Below are 24,124 nucleotides of genomic sequence, written 5' to 3'. Positions count from 1 at the left end.
CCGTCCAGGCTGTCCCCGCGCAGAGGGCGGAAAGGGCTTCAAGCGCAAAAACGAGATGATCCGCCATGGCCTTGTACATGATTCGCCTGGCTACGTCTGCCCGTTCTGTCCAGACCAAAGACACCGCTATCCCAGGCCGGATAATCTCCAACGGTACGTTACCCAAAGAGGGAAAAAAAAACCGTTCTTTTTTTTTCGGCCCCTATGGTTCTTTGTTCTTTGTCGATCCCGCTCTTAGCGTGGATGCCTGTTCATCACTTTCCGCCTGCGCCTCCCGTGCCTCAGGCAGGTGCTTATTCAACACTCAACATACAACCATTACTCATACCTACACCTCAACCACAAAATTGTAAATGTGGCTGTGCTAACCTTCTGTTTTGCCGCGTACACAGACACGTCCGAGTCCATCACATCGACAAGGACAGAGAAGACCCGCTGCTCAGAGAAGTCCTTGCTCAAAGGCCCGAGGGCGCCAATCGTGGTCGAAGGCGTAGAGCCTAGCCGTCCCCCATCTCCCTTTTTCCTCCTCCTCCACCCCTTCTCTCTTCAAGATATACCATGACCACGGCCACGACCTACGCCCTTCCATCATCATCGTCATCGTCGTTATATTGTCCCATTTCAAAGCGAGAGCGAGAGCGAACTGTGTTTTTGATCTTTTGTCTTTCTATCTGTCTCCGTGCCATTGCATTTCATTTCCCATTTCTTCTTCTCTCTGTTTTATACGACTATATATATATATATATATAGCTTATATATATACTCTGTTCTTATCCTCCAGACCATACCATATCTCCATTCGTTCGTCTACCCGGCCCCGTTTGGTTCTTGTTTTCCCCATTCGTTTTCCTTTTTTTACATCATTCACTTACTTACTTGGCTACTCATCCATCCTGCTTGCTTCTACTTACACTCGGTTTGCAAAGGCGTACAAACATCGGCTGGATCATTCTTCTTTCTTTCCCACCACCTTGCTTTTTCCCCCTTTCCTTTCGTTCTCCATTTCCTTCCGTGTATTTCTTTAATACGTCCCATTACCATCTACATTTGTTTTCCTTGTTTCCTCGGGGGAAGCGTGAAACCATGCACGCACTCGCGAGCAAGCAAATCCCCATGCCCCATTCCATTCCCACCCCCTCGCATTTCCTTAAAAGGCTAAAATCATCTCATCGTTTCATTCACTTTCCTTTTTGTCGTCGGGGGAAAGGGGGAATTTCAACAAAATTTTTAAAAGAAAACGGCCGTTCATCATACTTACTTACACATTACACATATCTTGCAAGGGGTCCTGAGACGAGGGTTTCAGGATAGCATTGAATACGGACACGGACGCGGACACCTTGGAAGTAGAAATGGGGGCTATTGAATATTATTGATCGGTTGGTTTTGAATATTGGAAAGATCAAAGCAGTTCAATAACCAGTTAACGGCCCCGTGTATATATTTATTTATTTACTTATTTACCTCTCAGAAGAAAAGAAAATAAGAAAAACAAACAAGAGCAGAGAAAAAGTAACGAGAGGGAAGAAGAACGAAGATGAAGAATTTCATGTGATGGATGCTGGCTAGTGTGTTGTGTTGGCTCTGGTCCGTCTCTGCATCTGCATCTGCATTTGCGTGTCTTATGCCTTCGCAAGGTTGCTTTGGTTACTTCTCAGGGGCGGGCTAAGCATCTGATAACGATAACTAGCCACCGGCTGCTGTGTACGGAGTACGGGGGTATCCATCCATGTCCAAGGGCGGAAGGAGATGTCGTGCCATATATAAACGTAACTAAGATGTCAGCATGACTGCATCATACGACCAGCCGACAGGCCGGACGAAAGGCAGCCGTTCATATACGGAGTAAGTAAGAAAGTAGTTAGTTAGTAGGTAGGTAACGGAGCAGCTGAAATAAAACAAGATGCAAGAAAGAGAGTCAAAGAGAAAATAAAATAACCACATCCAGCGAGAAGCGAGGGTTCAGTCAAGGAAATGGCCTAAAACGGAATCCGATGCGAGCGCCCTTTCGTGTCCGTAGCAGACGGCGGACGGACGAATCCAGGCTCCCGCATCCTCTATCCAGCGCAAAGTTACTCCTTCGGCAATTAAGCACCGTCTCTTCGTCCGAGAAGCGGTTGCCGCGCAGGATCTTGACTCTCGACATCCTCATCCTCCACCTCCTCACCTTCCTTCGACCCATTACTGTGCCGGTAAAGGATGTAGTGCTGAACAATGAAGATAAAGTCAAAGAAGATGCTCACGTTACTTAGACCGAATTTCGCAGGGTTGCCCGTGATACCGCTCCAGTCGTTTTCAAGCGACGAGTCAATGACCAGCTGTATCAGGGAAAGGAAACCGCCTATCAAATCAAGAAGGATCTGCCATATGCTCCATCCCACTGTTGATTTTAGTCGGTAGTTCAAGTATACCTGCGGACAGTACTTGACTACCGTCGCAAGTAGCTTGACATATGACATGGTATAGATCTAATTTCGATTGCAGAAACGCGCATTGTCAGCATGCAGTCGCGACGCAGCTAGAGAAGCAAAGCAAAAAGGGTACAACGCACAGCATCTATCCAGGCCCAATCGGAAGCATCGTTACCGCCCTTCGACCATGCTAGTAGTAAGACGCCTAGTATGCATAGAACGGATCCTACCACCATGCCGGCCACGGGGGCGCTGACGTTCTGGTGCGCAGATGCTTTAAAGCCCCATATCATAGGGAAGAATTGGGAATACGTCAATACGCTCAGCACCACTGCGTGGAAGGCGAATGCGACGTCGTTGGCTCGCACGGTAGGCACTGGAGCCTCTGGGTGACGAACGGCATACTGGTGTCGTATGACGGGTGAGAAGAAGAAGGTCGAGGTGTAGATTGCGTAGCAGACGAAGCCTAGCACGTTGGAGGTTGGGAAGGAGATGGTAGAGCCTGAGGTGGAGCGCCGTTGCCAGTTCTTGAGAGGCTGCGGGTAGAATGAAAGGGACCAGCAGAGCATACTATTTTATTTTTGCAATGTGATTCCCGAGTCAGCTTCGGGATGTCCGCTTTGAGACGAGGCTGACGGCTGGCAGGGTGTGTGGGGAGAATGGGAGAGGAGGTGAGCATACTATATCCATCCCAGAAGCCTGTGGAGTAGTTAATATCGTTAGCTCGGTGCTTCCTTTGACTTGAATATAGCTGCTGTAGAGCTTATGGATGTGGTGTTGCTGGTGGACATGGACGTTACCTGGAGATTGCGCGCAGGAACCGCACGACCTGGGACGACATGGCTGGCGGCGACGAAGTAGCGAAACAGGCCTCCTGCTGTCTTACACTCCGTGTGCGAAGGAGAGGGAGGGAGAAAAAAGGGCCTTTGGTTTTCTTTCTGGCTTCAACCAGCGTCCATCCTGTCGTCTTTTAAAGGTGATGGTCGTGTGCTTTCAGGTGTTGTGGTGGTTATGTGAGGCGCGGCATGACCAGAAAGATGGTCATTTGTCCCGTTGACGCCGGACGAAGCTTCGGCTTGCAGCTCGAGGAGCTAGGCTAGGCTGGCTGGCAGGCTACTTCTTACCTAGCTAGCTACTGGACTCGAGGAGAGGTGACGAAAGAATAGACTATATTGCGTATATCATCAGTTGGTTTTTCGGTTGGTTATTATAGTTATATTGGCTTGCGGCTGTTGTTTAACTGCTTCGCGGCCCTGCGGCTCTCAGCAACCCTGGCAGGCAGTTTACTAGTTACACTACCTAGAGGCTGTTACGAGAGTCTACAAGGCCTACAAGCAGCCACTCGACCGGCCTCGGGATAGCCAGCTGAATAATAGCAAGAGAGGATCTGACTTTGGTGATCGGTGATCGATCTTCCTGGTGGCACAAGAAAAAGCCAGAGTTCGAGACATCGACCAATATATCAGCCGCGCCCATCACAGAAACATGTACCGAGCGTAACTTGTCGTAGAAACCGTCTTTAACTGGCTAACTGTCCATCTAGCGCCCGTCGCCTGCTTACATATATGAAGCCGGAAGCCGAAGCTAAGTCGAGTCATTTCGCTGCGAGAAGGAACTTTCCGGCGGCTCCCAACATCCACGACTCCACGACCAGAGGCCAGAAAATCCATACAAGTCTACCTGTCAAACAAGATAGCTTTCGAAGAAACTAGTTATTTGTCCATCGCGAGTGCTGCCAGCATGGTATCCGACGATCTTGTGCCGGAGACAAAAGTATTGGCGATTGCAAGCCATGTACGTTCTCCTCCCAAGTTGCGGTTAAGTTGGCGAATGAGCCAAGGGTGACAGTATCAACCCTCTGCTAACCCCAGTAACGCTTGGTATCCGAAGGTAGTTTATGGGTATGAAGAAGTCTCTCTTGTCCCGGTACCTCCGCTTGATGGTGCATGTCCTGCCTGCCACAATACCCCCGGGGTTGGACCGGATGCACAAGAATACCCGGGCCTTCACCTCCCAGTGCCGCCTCTATCTACCTATCCACATGGATGTTTGATTGATAGGTACTAAATTCAACTGTTCTGGTACAGATATGTCGGCAATACGATGGCTACGCTTGCCCTGCAATCTTTGGGCTGTGAAGTGGCTGCCTTAAACACGGTTCATTTCAGTAATATCCTCTCAGCCCTCTGTGCACAGCGAGGAAACAGATGCTGACTATCTATGCATAGGCAACCACACCGGGTATAGACAGTTCAAGGGAACGAAGTCGTCAGCTCAAGAGATAACAAACCTCTACGAAGGGCTACGGCAGAGCTACCTTACTGACTTTGACGTTTTACTGACCGGGTATGCACCCAGTGCCACGGCAGTGGAAGCAGTCGGTGCTATTGCAATGGACCTGAAGAAGAAGACATCTACGCGGCCGGGCTCCTTCTTCTGGGGTGAGTTTGAGATGTTAACTGTACTGGAGTTATGGTCCCCCTACTAATAGATCAAATTTAGTGCTTGATCCCGTCATGGGAGACCAGGGACGCATATATGTTAACGAGGATGTGGTACCGGCATATAAATCCCTTGTCCCACATGCAGACTTGATCCTACCAAACCAGTTCGAAGCTGAGTAAGTTAGGCTGTCCCTGACAAGAGTCGCAACAAGTAAGCTAACAAGATGGACAGACTACTCTCGGGAATAAAAATTACTTCAGCTGAGAATCTAGTGGATGCAGTAACGGTCATCCACCGTACATATAACGTCCCCCACGTAATTGTTACTTCGGTACAGCTACCAGACGCTCTCTCTTCATCGGCATCATCAGTCGTCTCCCTCTCAACAGCAGATAATTCATCCGTGAGCCAAGATGCTCGACCAGACAACACACTAGCAGTCTTCGGCTCTACAATGCGATCTGACCGCTCTGCTCGCCTGTTCAAAGTCGAGGTACCACGCATAGACTGCTTCTTCAGCGGGACAGGGGATATGTTCGGTGCATTGATGGTTGGGCGACTTCGTGAAGCTGTGTTTAACGATTCGCCCGCTCTCCGTGAGACTGCCTCCTGGATATCTCCCGATGATGTTGCGGTGACGGATCTACCACTTGCCAAGGCCACCGAAAAGGTTCTAGCGAGCATGCATATGGTTCTTGAGAAGACCATGATTGCAAGAAATGAAGAGCTGGCAAGATACCAGAGTGAAGACGGGAAAGATGACTCTGAGTTTGCCCATCTCCCGGAGGAAGAACGCAAAGCAGCGCTTGAGAAGAGAGCACGCCTTCGTGCCACGAAAGCGGCAGAGGTCAGGCTGGTGCGCAATGCCGAATACGTAAGACACCCTGTTGTGAAATTCAAGGTGAGGGAGTGGAACCAGTGATACTCTTCGACTCTTCTTTTTTTATATCATCATTGGTATTGCTTTCTAGTAGCAGTGGTCTCTGATTTCCTTCATTTGGACATAAACATATATACTGGACATTAGAATAGAAACCAGAATCATATCTAGAGTTCCGAGTCATGAATCGTTTAACCCGTGCTTCCGAACCCGCCGGCACCACGTACGCTCTCCTCCAATTGCTCAACAACAAGAACTTCAGGGGTGTAAATCTATAATCCGGGTATTAGCCACTGAGCTGCCAATATAAAAATGGTTAAACCTACTCTCTCAAGGATGAGCTGGGCAATTCGATCACCCGCCTTGACTATATCATTGAAAAGAAATTAATGTCAGTTTTCAAAGAGAATAATGTACCGTGATAGGACAACGTACTGGTAAAGTTGACACCAGAGAAATTGAACAGTAGCACCTTGACTTCCCCTCGGTAATCAGCGTCGATAACACCAGCTCCAGTGTCAATGAAATTCTTCGACGCAAGCCCGCTGCGGGGTGCTATCCTTCCATCTACGCCGTGTTAGCCAACCAAATAAATATGTGCAAGTTTTCTTCTAGAAAAACAACTTACAGGTTCCCTCTGGAACAGCAATTGCAAGTCCAGTCGAGACCAGACCTTTGCCTCTGCCGGGAATCTCTGTATCCTTTGCGGCATACAGGTCATACCCAGCAGCAAAGGCAGATCCCCGAGTAGGCGCGCGGGCTTCTGGCACTAGTTTCTGTACCTGCAACTGAGGGATGGGAGCGGCAACAGCAACGACCGGTTCTGGGACTGCCATGGCTTCAATCTTGGGACGTTTGGCGAGGGGTGAGTTCGGCAGCGAAGGGGCGGTGTGGGTGGCCTCGTCGGCAATTGGGGCAGTGGGAGGGGTGGCTTCTTTGGGGTTTGTCATTATACGTTAAGCTGGCCGCTCTATCTCAATTCATCAAGGTCACAATTGAGTTGTTCTTCTGGTCGAAGACCGAAAAGCACTTTATCTTCGCCTTTTATGCCGTTGGCCGCGTTTCTTGGTACGCGTTTGGTCACGTGAAGCATCCCGCCGACAGACAGGGTCCGAAGAAGAAGAAAGGCAATGAATAAAACATCTTGGTATAACACGCAACTTGGTGTCGGCTTTGTACCCGAGAAGTCATCTAGGGGCCCGGGATACGCTAAGTATAGAGAGGCGTCTACGGACTTTCTAAGATAGGCAGCTTCTCACGCCGCCTGCCACTTTTCTAGCACTTAACATTACGTAGTTTTTTGGACCGGGTTATTATCGGATAAATAACGGGGTGCAACCGAGAAACGGCTGGTATTGGCCACTCAAGCGGCAGCCTCACAAAGTCCTCCAACTTCCAGCTGCTACAACTTCTTTGGGTCGAGAGCTCAGGTTGAACAAGTGCTAGCGGCAGTGCCTGGAGCATATTTAAGCCGCTTATGTCATAGTTTACGCCAAGACTTTAACCGCAGCGAGTCTAAGCTGACGTCAAGCGAAATCAAGGAAATAACCCTGTCAAGTGGTTGGTAAAAGCTTTCAATAGTCAATATATCCCGTTCTCATGCCAGTGTGCAGGCATGTTTTGAATCTATTCCTCGAATCAGGATCAGATTTTCATCTTGGGGCAAAAACCAACGGGGATGTGTATGATTTACCTAACAGAGAGCGTACTACATAGTTAATCTGCTCAATTTTTAACCTACCATAGCTTATTTAAAAAAGAAAAACTCCCCTTCATTTTTGATCCCTCCAAAACAACGACGAGTTCTTTCTTCTTCTTGTTGCTTTTTGTCTCTTTTAAACGCTTTCATTGTTGAGTGAACGCGAGACTTTCCCAAAAAGGGAACCCAGAATAGGCTCCGGATAAATAAAGATCCATACATCACGTGCATATTTAGCCTCATGTTGACAAACTTCCCTTTTGGGAAAGGTCGCGGTTCCACCCTTTGCAGACGAAAGTTTCTCCGTTCTTCGTTTATTGTCAAGGAGTCCAGGAGCGACGAGCGTTGTTGCAGCCAGCGGACAAGGAAGAAAGGACGTCTTTGGATGACACAGAGTACACAGCGCGAGGATGGACACTCTTAACCTGCATTCTGCGTCTGAGTATCTCAATAATCTACTTCTCGCCCGGGGACTCCTGCGGAATGGGAAACGGATCGACTTTGCAGACCCGGGAAAGGCTGCTGACGGTGCTGAAGACACAATGGCACAGATTATCAATCTCGTTCACGATTTAGTGACTCGAAGAGACGTAAGTACTACCTAATTTCCACTCCTACTGGCTATAATACTACGGCAGTTGCACTAACATTCCAATCCGCCAGCGCGAAGCAGAGCAACGGGAAAACCTTGCCACAACAGTAAAAAGCCTCCGGAAGACAGAAGCAAAGCAGGCACTCCAGGTGGTGAGTTTAGTTATCATGGCTCAGCTGGGAGGGGGTCTGAAGGATTAGGTGTAGATCCTGAACTAACGGTGTTGTCAAACGATATAGGAGCAACTGGAAAGCAAAACGAAAGAGCTGTCTCGATCAATTGCCCTTGCGGAGGGCCAGGAAACTGCATTTAAATCCACGATACGCAATGCGGACATTACTATACGCGGCCTAAAAGACCAAATGCAGAGAATGAAATCTTCGATTCAGCAGATTAGAACCCAGTGCGCTACGGACATACGCAAACGGGATATCGAACTGCAGAAACTAAAAACACACCTAACTGAACGACAGCGTGGGAAGAGAGATGGATATGGCGTGATGACAATCACGATACAGCCTCCACCGAAAACGAACATTTCAAGCCGAAAGGGGCCTGAAGGAGGGAATCCTGTGGAAACGCCGGGATACAGTCTTAAGCAGGAAACAACAGAGTATCTGACACAGCTATGTCAGGGCCTAAGTGATGAGAATGATGCGTTGATACAGCTGTCTCGGGACACAATTCAGACACTAAGAGAATTGCAGGGATTGACAGACGGAGATATTGAGGGGTTTGCTGAGGGTGCTTCAGGGGAAAGCGTGGATGCCGCTCTATCACGGCACGAGCTGCTCTCAAGAGAAATGGATGCTACACTCGAGCAACTCCGGGCTTTACTTACAAACCCTTCCTTTGTTCCCCTGGAAGAAGTGGAACTTCGGGACTCTGAGATTGCTCGACTGCGGGACGGGTGGGAGAAGATGGAGCAACGATGGCAGGAGGCGGTTTCGATGATGGACGGGTGGCATAAGCGGGTATCTCATGGCAGCGCATCGATCAGTCTGGACGAGCTGAAGCTTGGGATGTCGTTCGCAACGGATTCGAGTATGCAGAAGGACGCTGGCAGCACGACGAACCTATCCATGGATCAGTCGGAATCGGGGCACTCGGCGGTGTCGAGCAGACGGGTGTCCAACGACTCTTCGACCCGGGAGAGGCCGAAGAGACTGTTTGATATCGAGCCGTCCGCCAAAGACCACGCTCCAGGTCCTGTAGGGAAGGCAGCCGCTCCGAGATCAGACGCAAACGATATACGGCAGAAGCGACGGAGGCTGCAGAGGAACCGGCCGGCGTGACGCGCCCGTCGACTTTACCATATCATATGATATAGACTAGATCTTTACATCTATAAACATCTTCGCCTTGTAGGCTTCTTCTAGGCTTCCTTTCTTCATCTTCTTCATGTAGTCTGATATAGGGGCATCCGCTTAGTCAGCCACATCCTCAACCACAAAAACCTCGTTTTCTTCCGTCCTCACAACCTCAAACCTCGCTCGCTTGCAGAATCCGACGTGATCGAAACCTCGTTTCCCCTTCTCTTCCTGCCGCATTCTCCTATCGCGCCCTTTTTCCGGTCTCTTATGCTTCGACTCATGCCTTAATACAGACGTTTTGCTGGTTTAACTGCTGTGTTTGATACATCGCCGTTGCCCCCGTGTCCAGACTCGAGCCTTAATTGCCGCCCGGCCTCAAGACCCTTATCCTCGACGGGTTTGCGAGCTTCTTGCGTTACTTCATATTAATACATTTATACTACTTGCCAAACCGCCGTGCAGCCCACTGGCCTGGTCTGCCTCCGACCCTTTGCCCAACAAATACACCACCCAGCTGTCCGGATTCTGGCTGAAATTTGGATCCCTGTCCCTTAATCATATCCGCCGCTTGGGCATTGCCCCCGACGCCTTTCTGGGGGTTATTCATCGACCTGCGTTCGAACATACGTGGCTGATTTATCCCTTCGCAAACTCAGCTGGTGCTGCAGGAGCTTTGCTTTACTCACCAAAAAAATTTTAATACACTCCTCTCCGTTCTTCAGCCGGGCCGTGAAACCTCCCTCCATATCCCCGAGAACAGCCATGGCAAGCCACATTATTGGAAACCGAAACAGCACCCCTGAGGCTTCAAAGTCGTCCCTTCGCCCTCCATCTTCGTCCCGTACGCTAGGGGGTTCTCATCAACTTCGCGCGTCTGCCGATATGTCCGGCTTCGCCCCGCCGTTGTCGGCTCGCAATATTCGCCCCGCATCCGAGGTGTACTTCAACCAGCAGTCACAGGCCCAGAATAACGCAGATGATGCACTCGACCGGGCTGCGCAGCAGTGGTTGGCGGACATCGATCAGTATGAGACGACTCTGGAAGAAATGGCTGCCGCCACCTTGGACCAGGATTTCAAGGACGAGCTGAGCGCTATCGAGCAGTGGTTTCGTGTGTTGAGTGAAGCTGAGAGAACTGCTGCTCTCTATGCTCTACTGCAACAGACCACTCAGGTTCAGATCCGATTTTTCATCCAAGTATTGCAGCAAATGTCCCAGAGTCATCCGATGTCCAGTGTGTTGTCTCCTGCAACTTTTGGAGAAAAGGGTATGTTTGCTTTCCTGAAAACTATAGACTCCTCTGGCCCTGGATTGTATCCACGCTAACACGGAAGATGTTTAGATGCCATGTCCAACCGTCTAAGTGATGCCATGTCGAAGTTAAACGTGGAAGGGTCTCGCAACTCTCTTGTTCGCCCGCCGCCTTCTCCTGGCAATAAGCGCAACTCAGGACTTGATACCTCGACTATCAACGCCATGTTCCCTGATGCAGCCGCCGCTATTGCTAAGAAGAAAGCTGAGCTTACCCAGCAAACTGGAAATGCTCCTGTGTCAAACCGTAACAGTGCAGTGTTTAGTGGAGACAGGTCTTCACTCGTTGCTCCTACCATTTCTACCACAGATGTTGGCAAGGATAATTTACCTCAACCGCCTGCTTCCCCTTGGACTCACCGTGCACCGGAACAACAGGCTCCCATTGCACGGCCCAAGTCATCGTCCGAGCAGCAGCAGCAGCAGCAACAACAGCAACAGCAGCAACAACCAATGGGCCAGTTTTCGCAGCCCCTGCAGTCTGCCGGCCTTCGTTCCCCTCTTTCGTCGGGACCCAATAATATCCAGAGCACCACCATCACTGCCCCTGACCTTATGCCTGAGCCACCGATACTCTCTCCATACAATGTGGGAAATGCAAGTTGGGCTTCCATGACAAATACACCTATGGTTTCATCCTTCAACCAGCAAAGCCAACCAAATCAGGCCGATATGATTGCCAACGCTACTGCCATGAAACTTGCTGCTTTGTCAACTGTCAATAATCGCATTGCCCTAGACGATGCACGCAAATACCGCCGCACTCGCTCCAACGACAACCAGAACCGTATGCACAACCAGCCCCCTGTCTCTCCTGGCCTCCCAAACACCATTCCTGGAACCAATGTGATCATGGTGAACGATTCCGGCCAAATATTGAACCCCCAACAGATTGCTGCTCTGCAGGCTCAACAGCAAGCTGCCATCAGTGGGCGCCGCTCTCGTCCCAACTCTCCCGGGCTGGCGCTTCAGGGAACGCCGATACAGATGAACTTCACTTCTCCTCAGAACAATGGATTCCTTGCTGCATATGACGCTAACGCCTACTTGGGTAACACCCTTGGCGGAATGGGTGTCGGTCAATTCAGTGGCGCTGGCAGTCACGAAGGATACCTGTCTGATCATTCCGAAATTCCCCGTGGCCGTTCCCCACGCGGTCGCCGTGGAAGCTCCAAGCCACCAGAAGACCCAACTGACCCAGCTCTCCTTCAAGACATACCCGGCTGGCTTCGATCTCTTCGCTTGCACAAGTATACCGACAACCTTAAGGATCTTAAGTGGACCGAGTTGGTTGAGTTGGACGACAAAGGCTTGGAGGCCCGTGGCGTAAACGCTCTTGGTGCCAGAAACAAGATGCTCAAGGTATGTATCTAAGTCACATCCGTCCACCCCTCCTCTCATAGGTGCTTATTCTAACCGTTGCTTGTTACAGGTTTTCGAGCAAGTCAAGGAGGCCAGGTCAGAAGGAAAGCTCGACAACATCGTCTAATCCCACCAAACTAGGTTGGAGATGTAGCACTATCTATGTCTGATATAAAGGGGGAAAAGAAGAAAGCAAAATGATTTGTTCCCATTTGGTGATGCCGCAACGAATTTTTATACTCTCTTTTGCCTCGCGATATCTACCTGATGCCACCTCGTCTATAATCGGACAAGAGAATGACCGGTATGATTGTGAAAGCTCTTGCGTTATATCATTTTTTGGTGTCTGAATTTCCCTTTTTTTTCTCCTCTCAGTTTTAATTATTTTTACACATTTTCCTTTCTTGTTTCAATCTGGGAAATTGTTCCTATAGCTCCGTATCCGTATGGATAGCAGATGGATATAAGAAGAGTCTACTATCAGTGATTAAGTATCAAGACTCGAATATAACGTCAAACTCGTGGTATTTCGGCTACTTTTTGTCAATAACTTTTAAGTAGGTAGTGTAGGGTAGAAGTTGAATATATCATGGAGACTATTACCTATAACCATCCTCAGTCCTTACATATAAATGATATACAAATGCCTTCCTCCATCTCTTCAACTATGCCTTCGTCTACGCCTTCCATGTCTTCTTTCTATAAAGTCTTCATCTCTGCTGACCATCGACCTGCAGCCATTGGTCGGCGCCCTGTGCAAGGCCAAGCCTATGACATAATTCCAGCGCTGTTAAACTTGTTTACTCGGCGCTTCAGCATCGCTACTCGCAGCCCAGAATCAGCGATTAAGGCGGGCTGGAGGCTTAAGACAAGATCTTCTGGGAGACTCAGATGTCCTTGCAAGGTAATTAGGCCTCATGGTGGAAAGAACCAGCGTAAAAAGAGAAAGGCAGGGCTGCAGGGTGTCTCTGGCTCTGGCTCTGGATAGTAGAGGAGCCGTCCCCTTGTACCATATATAAAGCATGCCGCATCCTCGCTCCCCTCATCATCATCTTCCTCTTCTTTGTCGAATCTTCATCTGGCCCAGGATTCATATCACCAGGCAGACTGCGATTTCTAGCCAGCTCAGGCCTCTCAGCCAGTTGAACAAGCGTATATCTTCAAGCCAATTCTCAGATCGATTCACTCAAACGCCTTTGTATACTCTACTTGCTTACTTGCGATAGTATTTAGGTACGGTTTATAATTATTTTTAATTTTTTAGATTTTTGTTACAATTTCCTGAACCTTTATCACTAAATAAAGGTTTTGTTTACAAAAAATAATTATTATTAAAGGATCAATCCCAGGCCTTGGTTCTATCATGCGTGCCGTCGATTCATCCTCATAACTACGGGATAGAGTACTGATAATGAAGGCGTCATAGACCGGAAATTCAGCACATCTATACCTGCACTATCCTCGCCGCTAGCGACTGCTACCAACATGCCTGAATACAAACTCACCGGCTCCTCGCCCAGCGAGATCAAGAACGGAGACAAGGTTGAAGTTCAAGTGGAAGGCCTTGAGGGAGTGAAGCTTCTTCTCGTGAAACTTGACGACAAAGTCCATGGCCTTACCGCTAGATGTACACATTACGGAGCGCCCATGGTCAAGGGTGTTCTCACTCCTGATGCAAGAATAACCTGTCCGTGGCATGGAGGTAAGATGACTGCTTCTTTTGACAGACATGTCTCTGCTTCTTGAAAAAAAGGTTATACTGATGGGTATCTAGCTTGTTTCAATGTTATTAGTGGAGATGTGGAAGATGCTCCCGCTCCAAATGCACTGAACAAGTATGACATTTCTGAAAAGGATGGAGCGTTTTATGTCCAGTCCGATGAGGCATCCCTCAAAGCATGGGGCAGGGAACCAGTGAAGACCTGCAAGGTTGCTGGAAACGACAAAGTTGTTGTTGTTGGAGGGTACGTATACCAATGTTCCACATCAACATGTAGACGTCACTAATACTGGACTTGTATAGAGGGAGCGGAGCGTTCGGTACCATTGAATCTCTCAGAGAGCTCGGATATAGTGGAAATATCACCATGATATCAAAAGAGCCAAACCTTCCGTTAGACAGGACAAAGTTCTCCAAGGCATTGATAGCCGACCCTTCAAAGATCGAACTCAGATCCAAGGATTGGTACTCGGGCGTCTCTGTAGAGACGGTTTCCGACGAAGTGACTTCTGTAGACTTCGAGAACAAATCAGTGGCTACAAAGTCCGGAAAGTCATACCCATATACCAAACTTGTCTTGGCAACAGGAGGTACTCCTAGAGTCCTGCCACTTCCAGGTTTCAAAGAGTTGGGCAATGTCTTCACTCTTCGGTATGTCACGGATGTCCAGGCCATCTTGGCCGCAGTGGGAGAGAAGGGTAAGAACATCGTCGTCATCGGAAGCTCTTTCATTGGTATGGAAGTAGGCAATGCACTGGCAAAGGAGAACAAGGTTACCATTGTTGGGATGGAGTCTGCACCTCTAGAGCGCGTTATGGGAGCAGAGGTCGGCCGCATTTTCCAACGTAACCTAGAGAAATCAGGTGTGAAATTCCACATGTCCGCATCTGTGGAGAAAGCCACTCCATCCTCTGCAGACTCGTCCAAGGTCGGTGCAGTACACTTGAAGGATGGGACCGAATTGCCGGCTGATCTAGTCATACTCGGCGTTGGTGTTGCTCCTGCAACCGAATATATCAAAGAGAACCCTGCAGTAACACTTGAAGGAGATGGGTCTCTCAGGACGGATGAGTCCTTCGCTGTTCAGGGCCTAAAGGACGTCTACGCCATAGGAGACATTGCCACATATCCTTACCATGGCCCTGGAGGGCAAGAGGGTAAAGTTCATGTTCGTATCGAACATTGGAACGTGGCCCAAAACTCCGGTCGTAGCGTTGGCCGCACCATTGCACACTCAGCAACATCCAGCCATCCTATAAAGCCAAAGGCGTTCATTCCAATCTTCTGGTCGGCATTAGGTGCTCAGCTCCGGTACTGTGGTAACACAGCTAACGGATATGATGATGTTGTCATGAAAGGGCAGCCAGAGAATGCGAAGTTTGCAGCCTTTTATACCTCTGGTGACACAGTAGTAGCAGTTGCTACCATGGGAATGGATCCGATCAATTCCAAGAGTGCTGAGCTCATGAGAAGGGGAAATATGCCTGGGAAGAAGGAACTGATTGCAGGAACTGATGTGTTGACTGTTGACGTCCCTGGCAAGGTGGTCATGTAAACAGATATATCGTCACTGCAGTTATTATCAAGGATTAAAATTAATTATTATTGTCTTTCAGCTTACACAACCTATCCATGGCCCCTTGCCACGAGAATGCACCAAGATGGGTAAAATGGTATGGAGAGATCTGGGACGTTTGAATATTGAACATGGTATTGACCTACACTTACACAATTAACATCAAACATATGCATTGAATAACTTTCCCGTTCCTTCATCACGCCATACCCTAGCCGTTATATGCAAAGACCCCATCAATCAAACAGTACTCCTTTTAAGCACCAATCTCGGGCGCCGACCACCCCTTTGGCTCCCTTGTGATGCCGAACCTCGACCTTTACCCTTACCCTTAGATTTTGGTTTTGGTTTTGGCTTTGCCTTTGCCTTTGCCTTTGCCTTTGGTTTCCGTTTAGCTACCCATCCAGGTCCATGGAAAAGTGATGAATCTTCCTCAAAGTCGTCATCACATTCATCGACATAATCATCGTCACCTCCTGCCACAGGATCACTTGATAATGTCAAGTCTACCACCATAGAGCCATCCGGTATCTGAGACGCAGAAGGTTCGTTGTTCTCTGGAGGATCCTGTGCATCCTGTAAGGGTAGATCGTCTTCATGTGGAGGTGGTGAAGTTGACTTTGCAGCCGGGTGTTGCGAGTTAACGGACGGACCGGCCGTTGGTAAAGGCGAGGATGACCTAGCAAGTTTAGAGGTAGCTGGTGGTGGCTTTAATGAAGCTGGCGGGCACGGAGTGGATTCCGCAAGAAGCTCTTCCAATGACGGGGTTGGGTCATTCTCCGAGAGATTGTCAATCTCATAGAATGGATTGGGAACAAGTGAGTTTGGGTGGCTATCACCGCTATCATCATCTTCATCTGTTTCATCCTCATTATCTGGTGGCTCCGGAGACTTTCCCTTCTCACTATCCTGGGCAGAGCCTTGCGCAGATATCCAGTTTTCTAGAGCAGACAAGGGTGATGGTCTTGCTGTTTCTGGCACGGTTGAATTTAATGGGGGAGGGCTTGGAAATTTGCGCAGGTCTGGTTCCGCCGGGGCTTCTGCTGCTGTTTCCTTTGAAGACAAGTCACAATCGAAGCCAGTGAATTTCGGAGATTCAACAACAAGACTATCCTCACGAGGATCTTCCGCGTCATGCTTCTCGATATCTTGTGAAATAGTAACGCTTTCTTGCACAATAGTCTTGTCCTCGTGGGTTTGTTCGCAGACGGTTTCTTCGGTACCGTCCTGCCGCTTCTCTTCCATATTAGGACAACTATCTTCTACAACTTCTTCCCCGCCAGGGACAGCCAATTCAGAAATTACAGAGGACCTAAATCCGGCATCTCTGATGAGCTGTGATATTTCCCGGCGGCTAGGAGAGGAAACTTGGATATCTTCCGGCTGTGAAGAGGTAAGGGGCGGCGCTTTCTCAGTGCTGCGTAAGAATGGTAAGTAAATATATTCCATTGTATAAGGGGCTTTAGCGTTACACCAACATGCGGACATTTTGCGTTTCTGCCACCTCACTGGCAAGATTTGTCGACTCATCTGCCGGACCCTCAAACAATTGCCTGTCTATGAGGCCCACTAAATCCTCTTCCGCACCTGCAAGTTGTTCTTGTAGTTTATTTACAGACACGTGAGCCGGGGCACTGATTAGTTTTGGGTCAATGAGGTTTTGAATTTCGAGTTCTCGCAGCCCATCGTCCTCCTCAATGTCGTCGAGACCAGGCATTTCGAACTTGGTATAGCTTCGTGGCTGACCATCATCTGCGTCATCGATGTCTAGTACATCTCGATCACGTTTAGCAAGACGAAAAGTGATTGTGTCGGCAGATTTAACATTTTCCACAATTGCAGTGCGGTAGGGAGACACCTCAGGCTGCCAATTAGTAGCCTTAGAGAGGTCTAACTGTTTGAATGCAAAAATTGCACCAGGCAATAGATTGCTATTATCCGCATCAGGCAGTGTTGAGATATCTTTTGGGAGAGGAGGCAGGTCGCCCGCTATATGCTTCGTAGTACTTTGCTTTTCAGGGCTAGGCATGATCTTATCTCTCTGGGACTTCGCTTTTGTTTGTGTCTCTGCAACGACAGATGCATCCGTGTTTAGTCCACCGGTCTCGTCCCCATAGTCTAGAGTGATATCTTCATTTGGATGAATCTCGCTCTCGTCAAATTCTGCTAGGTATCCGTTTTCGTTCTCTCCGTTGGATTGAGACTGCCGTTTCCGCTTATTCTTTTTCTTTTTCTTGCCTTGGGGAGCCTGACTTGCGCGTAGCTCCTGGATGGCGGCATGGGCGTCAGGGTCCCATCTCTGTAAGAAAGGGAATGGAGGCGTAGATAATTCGATCCCATCATAAAAACATTCAGTGGCCTTAAGTGTGATACTGTCTTGCCAATTCTCAATTGGCTGGAGTATTTCATCTGGGGGCTGTGAAGTAACACGTTCAGACACCTTTGGCGTAGCTTTCGGAGTCAGGCTAGTTTTCTGCGCAAGTTTAGCTCGAGTCTTTTCTTCATCTTCCTTCGTCTTGGGTGTTTTAACGCCCAAAGATCCAAACAAAAGACGCCGCGTGCTGTCAAGATCTAACTTCGACTGCCTCGTGGAAGCGAGGGCATCTGAAAAGGGAGAAGGCTTATCTTTGGCTGGTGTAGAGGTCGCAAGACAATCTACCTCAGCCGCTGATGAGGTTTCCTTATGTTTTCGTTTTTGCCCTGAGGGAGACGGAATTTCAATCCCGCCCTCCTCTATATCTCGTAGTAGCTGCTCTCGTTTTCTCTCAAATTCCGATTTTTCTTTAGCTTCAAGCAAGGCACTTACAGCCTCAGAGCCTCCATTCCCCTTCTCCCAGGCGCGCATGTCTTCGAAATTGGCATCTTTATGCAGGATACCAGCAACCTTTAGTCGGATCAATCTTCTGCGCCACTTGGTTCTCAGGTTTCCATGTTTAGTGCGTACAGTGCCATGACCCGGAGGGTTGACTTGTGCTTTTGCGACGGTAGTCTTGTCTTTAGGCTGTTCCGGCTTGGGTAAGACAGCTTTCTTCTTAGAAGATGACAATTTAGGGCCAGAACTAAGGTCAGAATCTGAATCCGAGTCTGAATCCGAGCTCGAACTACTCGAGGACGAATCGGAACCGGAACTTTTATTCGAGCTTGAACCCGAATTAGAATCAGACTCTGAATCAGGGCTTGAGTCAGAACTGGAATCAGCGTCCGAGTCAGAATCTGAACTGTCATCGTCACTAGAGCTCGAAGCTTCATCTTCCGAGGAATCTTTGCTTGATGAATCATCAGAATGATTTTTTTCTTCAGGGTTCGGTAGCACAGTTTGTTCCAATGTGGGTTGTGTTGTTTTATGTCTTTTAACAGTTGGAGGGGTGATTAATACACTCTCCTCTGGGACAGGTACACCACCAGCGGCAGAATTTGGGTCTTCTTCTTCATCTTGGACTATAACATTTACTGCCTCAGTCACCTCTACAATCGTTTTGTCTTGCTCTGCGGCAGGCTGTTGCTCTTCTGGTATCGCAGCATCATCTGTTTGAGAAATAACATCTTCAATGACCACAGTTGACTCATGAAGAAGAGAAGGAGGCTCCGTAATTTCACCGCGACCCTGGTCTGGGCCATTCAGTCGCCGTCTCTTATTTCTGGGTGGTATGGTTATAGAAGGTCGAGACACAGTTGTCCGTTTAAGCTCCTGGCGGGAATTCCCAAAGGGAACGCCATCGATTAGCTGTGTCCCGTCCTCAGCCACTTGCCGCCTTCCTGTTGCTATTCTAGCTGACATATCTTCGTGATCTAGGGGACGAATACTAAAACGCAGGAATGTTAGTATAAGGTAAAATAGTAGACGTCAAGACAGAACTTACACAACTTCGTCACCCTCACGAAGCAGCGCGTCGACACGCATGAAATGCAGACATTCGGAGCCCATAATCTCCACAACATAGTCATGTAACTGCCACTGTCCGCCATTATCTTCTGCCGCGTCCTCGATGTTCACCGGTGCTTCCAGTGGCACCACCTCATTAACATCTGCCAACAACTGAGAAATGATATAATTAGAGTCTCTGCCTACAGCAGCTGGGACACAGGCAGACGTATATGCAGTGTTGAAACTCCCGCTGGCGCTTAGCGTACGTATGGAGGCAGGGCCGGAGCTGGTGAACGATGATAGGGCGGACGGTTGGCGGGACAGCGATAGACCGGAGCTTTGCGTTACGGGCGTACTCCATAAAAGGCGCGTAACTGGCAACTCATGCCGATGGATGATGAGATGGAGGCGCATTGTCACGGTAGTGCAGCCCGGCGTATCGATGTCACTGGGTATTGCTTCAACGGTCGATTGGTAACGGTCTCGCGCTCATCTTCGATTGAGGCAAGTTTGCATCTGCTGCAGTGACGACAATGACCGCACTAGAAGGTATCCTCTCAATTCCGCGCAGCAACAGAATATGCACCTTCGATATAGTATCTCGTTTGACACGGTTAGGAATACTCCGTAGTTAAATAGGGACCAAGGAGAAAGCAGAGAAGACGACGAAGAAGCTTGTAGTTAAAAAGTCGAAGAGCTCAAGCACGATAACTTAATTAACTAGTTAAGGTTTAGAGTGACGCGGGAGCTTGGCGTATTTGCCGGCCAGACGAGGGCGCTTAAGCTCTATAAAAATTGGATGGATGGCCCGAGTCAGTGAATGCTCAGAGTAGAAGCGTAAGACAGAGAGACTGATATGACGTGTGCTATCAAATCAGTAGTATATCTACGGGTCCTTTCGTCTACTCATAAAATGTGAACGTCATAATTTTGTTCGTTCTTGCTGATCAAAATAATAACTAATAGTCATGCAGCCCTCATCGTGCTGTAACTCCTGCACCTTTAGTTCCGTTGTAGAAATAAAATACGCCCCACGCTCACGCTCATAATAATAATGGTAATTTTAATGTCGAAGCAAGACATCAGGCCCCAGCTCCATCTGCCAGCTTAGTTCAAGGTAAAGAATTCATCTTCTTCGGTGCTGGCACAGGTTTTCTAGGTGGTATACCTAGGTTCGGCATGATTGGTGTTGTCCGCCTTGGCTGTAGAGGCGGTCTATCCATCGGTAGTGATACCGTTGACGAGGATGTCATCGACGGTAAATCTGTTGTTGACGCCGTTGGCGACTCGGATACGTCGTCGTGTTGTCCCGAGATCTGGTAGTGTTGGAACTCACGTATCTGCTTCTGCATTAGTAGGCCGCTATTTCCCAGCCCATCGGTTTCGTTCGTAGTGGCTAGGCGGGATGGCTGGTTTACATCTCTCTCGACCATCACAGGCGGGATATTCGTGAACTCAAATGTCGGGGACCGCGATCCGGCGTCGCTGGGAAATAGTCGTTCGTCACATTTTGAATCTATATCGTAGCCACCGTAACCGGAGGGGCCGAAGCTATTGCTTCTGGGGTTACCGGGGGGTGCTGAAGATTGAGCATCAGTTGAGGTCCATGACGAAGGGCGTTGTGATGCGGCAAGTGGGTTATACTCGCGCCTCGGGCCATCTACTGGCGCAAGAGCATCCGCCATCGCATCCTCGTAGCTGGGCGGGGGAGCTTCTTCGTAGTTATCCATGGCAATAGGGTGGTTTGCTTGGATTGGTGGGCGTGGGGGTTGGGGAGGTGGTATATTCGGGTTGCTCGAGGTCGGACTGGGACCTGGCATAGGCTGGCTAGGCGGTATATGACTAGGTACATGACTAGGCCCATGATCTAGCCCGAAAGCCGGGCTTTGCATAGGAGCTGGAATTGGCTCCTTTGATGGCCGCCCATCCATAGCGTCAAGAAGTGCTTGAGGCGGCGGAATACCGGAGAATACCTGAACGGCCATCCGTAAAGGAAGGACAATAAGACCTTTCTGTAGTGGGTATTAGCGTATGTTCGATGAAGTAGGGTTACCAAAGAAAACCAGTAGATAAGAATAATCCGAGGTAAATGAATCAAGTTTAATAAAACCAGGGAGTACCTTCGACCCAGCTGGCCCATGGGCCAGTCCAACCCTTATCTCTAATTCATATGCTCTTGACATATTGCATGTCTCAAAGGATGGAAGAACGGCGCTAGGTAGTGGTATACGATTCCACATTTCTGGATCCAGCTTCCATTCTTTACCCGCCGGGTCACTGCCGTTGCCTAAGGGCAAGCCAATGTTACTTCGAGTAGTGACAACCCAGCTTCCGCTTTCAGTTCGAGTAAGGTCATGAGCACGGATATAGGTGTAGGATATCAGTTCTATCTGCAGAAGCTGGAGGGTAACAATCTCGCTACTATCGTTGAGCTTCTTTATCAAGATGCGAAGTGGTAGCGGTTCATTGCACGTTATTATCGGAGGGCTAGGCAGGCGTGCATCGACAGAGAAACGAGGCAACAGCTCGCTTTCAGCACTGCCTTTGAAGAGCCCCTTTTTCTCTTGGGGTGACTGGGGTGACTGGGGTGACTGCGGTTGTGCTCGGGACTTGAACTGATGCTCTCGTCTAGCATATGATTCCTTATCAACCTCCTTCTTCCGCGGCGGTTCTATAGGCAGAAACCTGAAATCCGCAAACTGAATGAAATATCAGTATTTTGTAAATTTTTTATATCAGCAGTAAAATAGTTGGTCAACGTTAGGGTGAGAAAGGCGCACTCCTCTGTAGTTTTCCTTGTAAAACTGCGGCCTGGCGACTGTCGCCTTAACATAATATTTAATCTCAGCTTCACCGGGGAACCCGGTCAATGAAGGAGGCAGGGTTCTTCGAATATGCTGATTGGTATCCCGAGCTACCTCTACCCTTATGCCGGCCATGTTCAAGTTAGTGGGCAATGGGTTATCGATGCAATCGTTGTTGAACGGGAACTACATATCAGGTTAGTCAGCCTGCCCTTGCAACGGCGTTTCTATAATCAAAGTCAAGTGTCACACCCACCCTGAATTGGAAAGGGTACTCATATATTCCTGGTGCGAGGGTATAGAATGGATTAGGTGATACATGATCCTGTATCTCCGGTCCAGGAAAGAGGGTGATGACCTTGTATAGCACCTATATCAACAGAGACAAGACCCCGCGTTAGCATCGACTCCCGTATGATTTATCTCAACTCTCTATAGTTGTTTCTCCCCGCGATTAACTATCGCTCTGACCTTGTGCAATTCAATCTCCGTCCGCTTCTTGTCTGACCGTTCATTGTGCGGATACTTCGCAGCGGCTAAACGAGTCCGGCTCTCGCCTTCTAACTTGACGATAATGGAAGTTATGGGCGTTTCCGTCGAGAGGGACAAGACGGCCTTGCCCGTGATGTAGTCGAGGTTTGTAAAGAATGCGTGAGGCCTGTTGAGGAAGATCTGGACCGACATGACGGCGACAATAACGAGAGGGCGCGAGAGAGGAGTATTGCGTGTGGGTAGAAAGAGATCCGAAAGGTGTCAGACGGTCGAAGTCGCTTGCTTCAGCGCATCCTTCGTTCCACCCTTAGCGACTTTTCTCTCGTTTGTACGGAGTAAATCAATTTATTTATCAGCGCTGTCTTAAGCTTTGCAACAGACTGGCGCCTGTAACTAACTAGTTAGTTATACCTGGTATAAGTAGATTAATTTATGGTGGATGTTGCTCAGGAAGTGAGTGGCTTTGCAGGCAGGAAAGTGTTTCTTCTTTTGTTTGGCCGCAATGCAGGTTGGACGAAGATTGATAGTTAATTACTCCGTAGTTAATCCCGTTATCTAGTTCCGGAGTAACTATTTATACAACCAGGAATGACGTAAATAGCTAATTCGTTGTCCCCGCCATAAGTCGCTGTTGGCCACTGGACTCAGCGTTGACAGATAGCAGACATGAGGTGCATAATCTTCAGCTGATGAGCGCCCTTAACGTTGATCAGTCAAGGCAGGCCAAGCGACCCCAGCTGCGGTCTCGACAAGGCGAAGCAGCCAGTCAGTTTCTAGGCCTGGCAAACAGGCAAGGATGAGGTCAGTGCAGATATTTATATAAGGTAATTGTACGATAAGCTGCGCACAGGAAAAGGCGCTGGGCATGATGAAGCAGCGATCACCTCTATCACATTCCTAGCTGCTCCTGCGCATGATAGAGGCTCAGCCATCCGCGCGTTCGTCTTCATCGCGGGCCCCAGTGAGGCGCAGTCAGTCGGCAGACTCTGGGCCAGAACAGCAAGCTCGACTGTAGAGCTTGAGTATGGCGGCTCGGGTCGGCTAGGGTAAACAGCTAAGAGGAAACACTTAGCCCAACAAACAGCTACTAGGTAATTAACTGTATCTGTAAACTTGCAACGTACTATAAAGATTCCAGAAAAACGTCAATTGGAAGTCAATCTCGAAGGCGCTTTTGGATTCAAGATGGTCACGTGAAGTGTGTTATTGCTGTTGTTGTTGTGTTAACGATAAACAAAGACTCAAAGACACGAAAGCACGAAAGATACTACTTTTTCGCACCTGAAATCTCTACGGCGGAAACGAAATCATAAGTGAAGCATTAGGTATAATAGTATTGGTATAGGGTATGTTAAGTTATGATATTGGCGCGTAAAAGAGAAAAATCAAGACCCGTACTCCAAAAGTCATCCCGCTATCGATTAAAGAGTTACAACATGGCCCAGAACTAGGTTATTGACATGACACAGCGACACGACCACAGAGAGAGGAAGAGAGGGAAGGTCGAGGAGGAAGAGCATCCACGTTTCGCGTTTAGAGGGCGAAAGCAGCAACAAGGAGACCGACAGCACCAGCAGCAGAGCCGAGCTGGAACTTAGCGTTGCTGACGGCAGCACCGGACTGGCTTGGGGAGAGCCAGATCCAGACTGGGTGG

At 48.8% G+C, this 24,124-nt stretch overlaps 10 protein-coding genes across 10 annotated transcripts; 4 read left to right on the top strand and 6 right to left on the bottom strand.

The window, feature by feature from the left end:
- Window positions 1-202: 202 nt before the first annotated feature.
- Window positions 203-686, bottom strand: MGYG_06010 (hypothetical protein; the record flags this gene model as incomplete). The annotated part of the gene is made up of 3 exons (XM_003171415.1): window positions 203-292; window positions 370-544; window positions 580-686. The coding sequence occupies 3 exons, from the start codon at window positions 684-686 to the stop codon at window positions 203-205; spliced, it is 372 nt and encodes a 123-aa protein (XP_003171463.1).
- Window positions 687-2,087: 1,401 nt separating this feature from the next.
- On the bottom strand, window positions 2,088-2,980 carry MGYG_06009 (cystinosin; the record flags this gene model as incomplete). Its single annotated transcript, XM_003171414.1, has 2 exons — window positions 2,088-2,468; window positions 2,552-2,980. 2 exons carry the CDS (start codon window positions 2,978-2,980, stop codon window positions 2,088-2,090), a joined length of 810 nt encoding a protein of 269 aa, XP_003171462.1.
- A 1,534-nt stretch (window positions 2,981-4,514) lies between these two features.
- Window positions 4,515-5,778, top strand: MGYG_06008 (pyridoxal kinase; the record flags this gene model as incomplete). The annotated part of the gene is made up of 4 exons (XM_003171413.1): window positions 4,515-4,578; window positions 4,640-4,852; window positions 4,914-5,031; window positions 5,088-5,778. The coding sequence occupies 4 exons, from the start codon at window positions 4,515-4,517 to the stop codon at window positions 5,776-5,778; spliced, it is 1,086 nt and encodes a 361-aa protein (XP_003171461.1).
- A 149-nt stretch (window positions 5,779-5,927) lies between these two features.
- On the bottom strand, window positions 5,928-6,686 carry MGYG_06007 (deoxyuridine 5'-triphosphate nucleotidohydrolase; the record flags this gene model as incomplete). The annotated part of the gene is made up of 4 exons (XM_003171412.1): window positions 5,928-6,008; window positions 6,063-6,103; window positions 6,172-6,303; window positions 6,365-6,686. The coding sequence occupies 4 exons, from the start codon at window positions 6,684-6,686 to the stop codon at window positions 5,928-5,930; spliced, it is 576 nt and encodes a 191-aa protein (XP_003171460.1).
- A 1,159-nt stretch (window positions 6,687-7,845) lies between these two features.
- On the top strand, window positions 7,846-9,322 carry MGYG_06006 (NIMA interactive protein; the record flags this gene model as incomplete). The annotated part of the gene is made up of 3 exons (XM_003171411.1): window positions 7,846-8,025; window positions 8,099-8,179; window positions 8,267-9,322. 3 exons carry the CDS (start codon window positions 7,846-7,848, stop codon window positions 9,320-9,322), a joined length of 1,317 nt encoding a protein of 438 aa, XP_003171459.1.
- A 211-nt stretch (window positions 9,323-9,533) lies between these two features.
- MGYG_06005 (hypothetical protein) lies at window positions 9,534-9,947 on the bottom strand (the record flags this gene model as incomplete). The annotated part of the gene is made up of 1 exon (XM_003171410.1): window positions 9,534-9,947. The coding sequence occupies one exon, from the start codon at window positions 9,945-9,947 to the stop codon at window positions 9,780-9,782; it is 168 nt and encodes a 55-aa protein (XP_003171458.1). The 3' UTR covers window positions 9,534-9,779.
- Window positions 9,948-10,102: 155 nt separating this feature from the next.
- On the top strand, window positions 10,103-12,140 carry MGYG_06004 (hypothetical protein; the record flags this gene model as incomplete). Its single annotated transcript, XM_003171409.1, has 3 exons — window positions 10,103-10,607; window positions 10,683-12,013; window positions 12,084-12,140. 3 exons carry the CDS (start codon window positions 10,103-10,105, stop codon window positions 12,138-12,140), a joined length of 1,893 nt encoding a protein of 630 aa, XP_003171457.1.
- A 1,358-nt stretch (window positions 12,141-13,498) lies between these two features.
- On the top strand, window positions 13,499-15,288 carry MGYG_06002 (rhodocoxin reductase; the record flags this gene model as incomplete). Its single annotated transcript, XM_003171408.1, has 3 exons — window positions 13,499-13,715; window positions 13,788-13,977; window positions 14,037-15,288. The coding sequence occupies 3 exons, from the start codon at window positions 13,499-13,501 to the stop codon at window positions 15,286-15,288; spliced, it is 1,659 nt and encodes a 552-aa protein (XP_003171456.1).
- Window positions 15,289-15,549: 261 nt separating this feature from the next.
- MGYG_06001 (hypothetical protein) lies at window positions 15,550-19,588 on the bottom strand (the record flags this gene model as incomplete). Its single annotated transcript, XM_003171407.1, has 3 exons — window positions 15,550-16,726; window positions 16,788-19,112; window positions 19,170-19,588. 3 exons carry the CDS (start codon window positions 19,586-19,588, stop codon window positions 15,550-15,552), a joined length of 3,921 nt encoding a protein of 1,306 aa, XP_003171455.1.
- Window positions 19,589-20,286: 698 nt separating this feature from the next.
- Window positions 20,287-22,662, bottom strand: MGYG_06000 (hypothetical protein; the record flags this gene model as incomplete). Its single annotated transcript, XM_003171406.1, has 5 exons — window positions 20,287-21,186; window positions 21,295-21,873; window positions 21,955-22,164; window positions 22,235-22,348; window positions 22,450-22,662. The coding sequence occupies 5 exons, from the start codon at window positions 22,660-22,662 to the stop codon at window positions 20,287-20,289; spliced, it is 2,016 nt and encodes a 671-aa protein (XP_003171454.1).
- Window positions 22,663-24,124: the final 1,462 nt, after the last annotated feature.

The sequence above is a fragment of the Nannizzia gypsea genome, genomic scaffold (genome assembly GCF_000150975.2).
Source record: "Nannizzia gypsea CBS 118893 supercont1.5 genomic scaffold, whole genome shotgun sequence".
Lineage (NCBI taxonomy): Eukaryota > Fungi > Ascomycota > Eurotiomycetes > Onygenales > Arthrodermataceae > Nannizzia > Nannizzia gypsea.
Note: the sequence above shows the minus strand (reverse complement) of the source record. Positions and strands in the feature narration are given on the sequence as shown.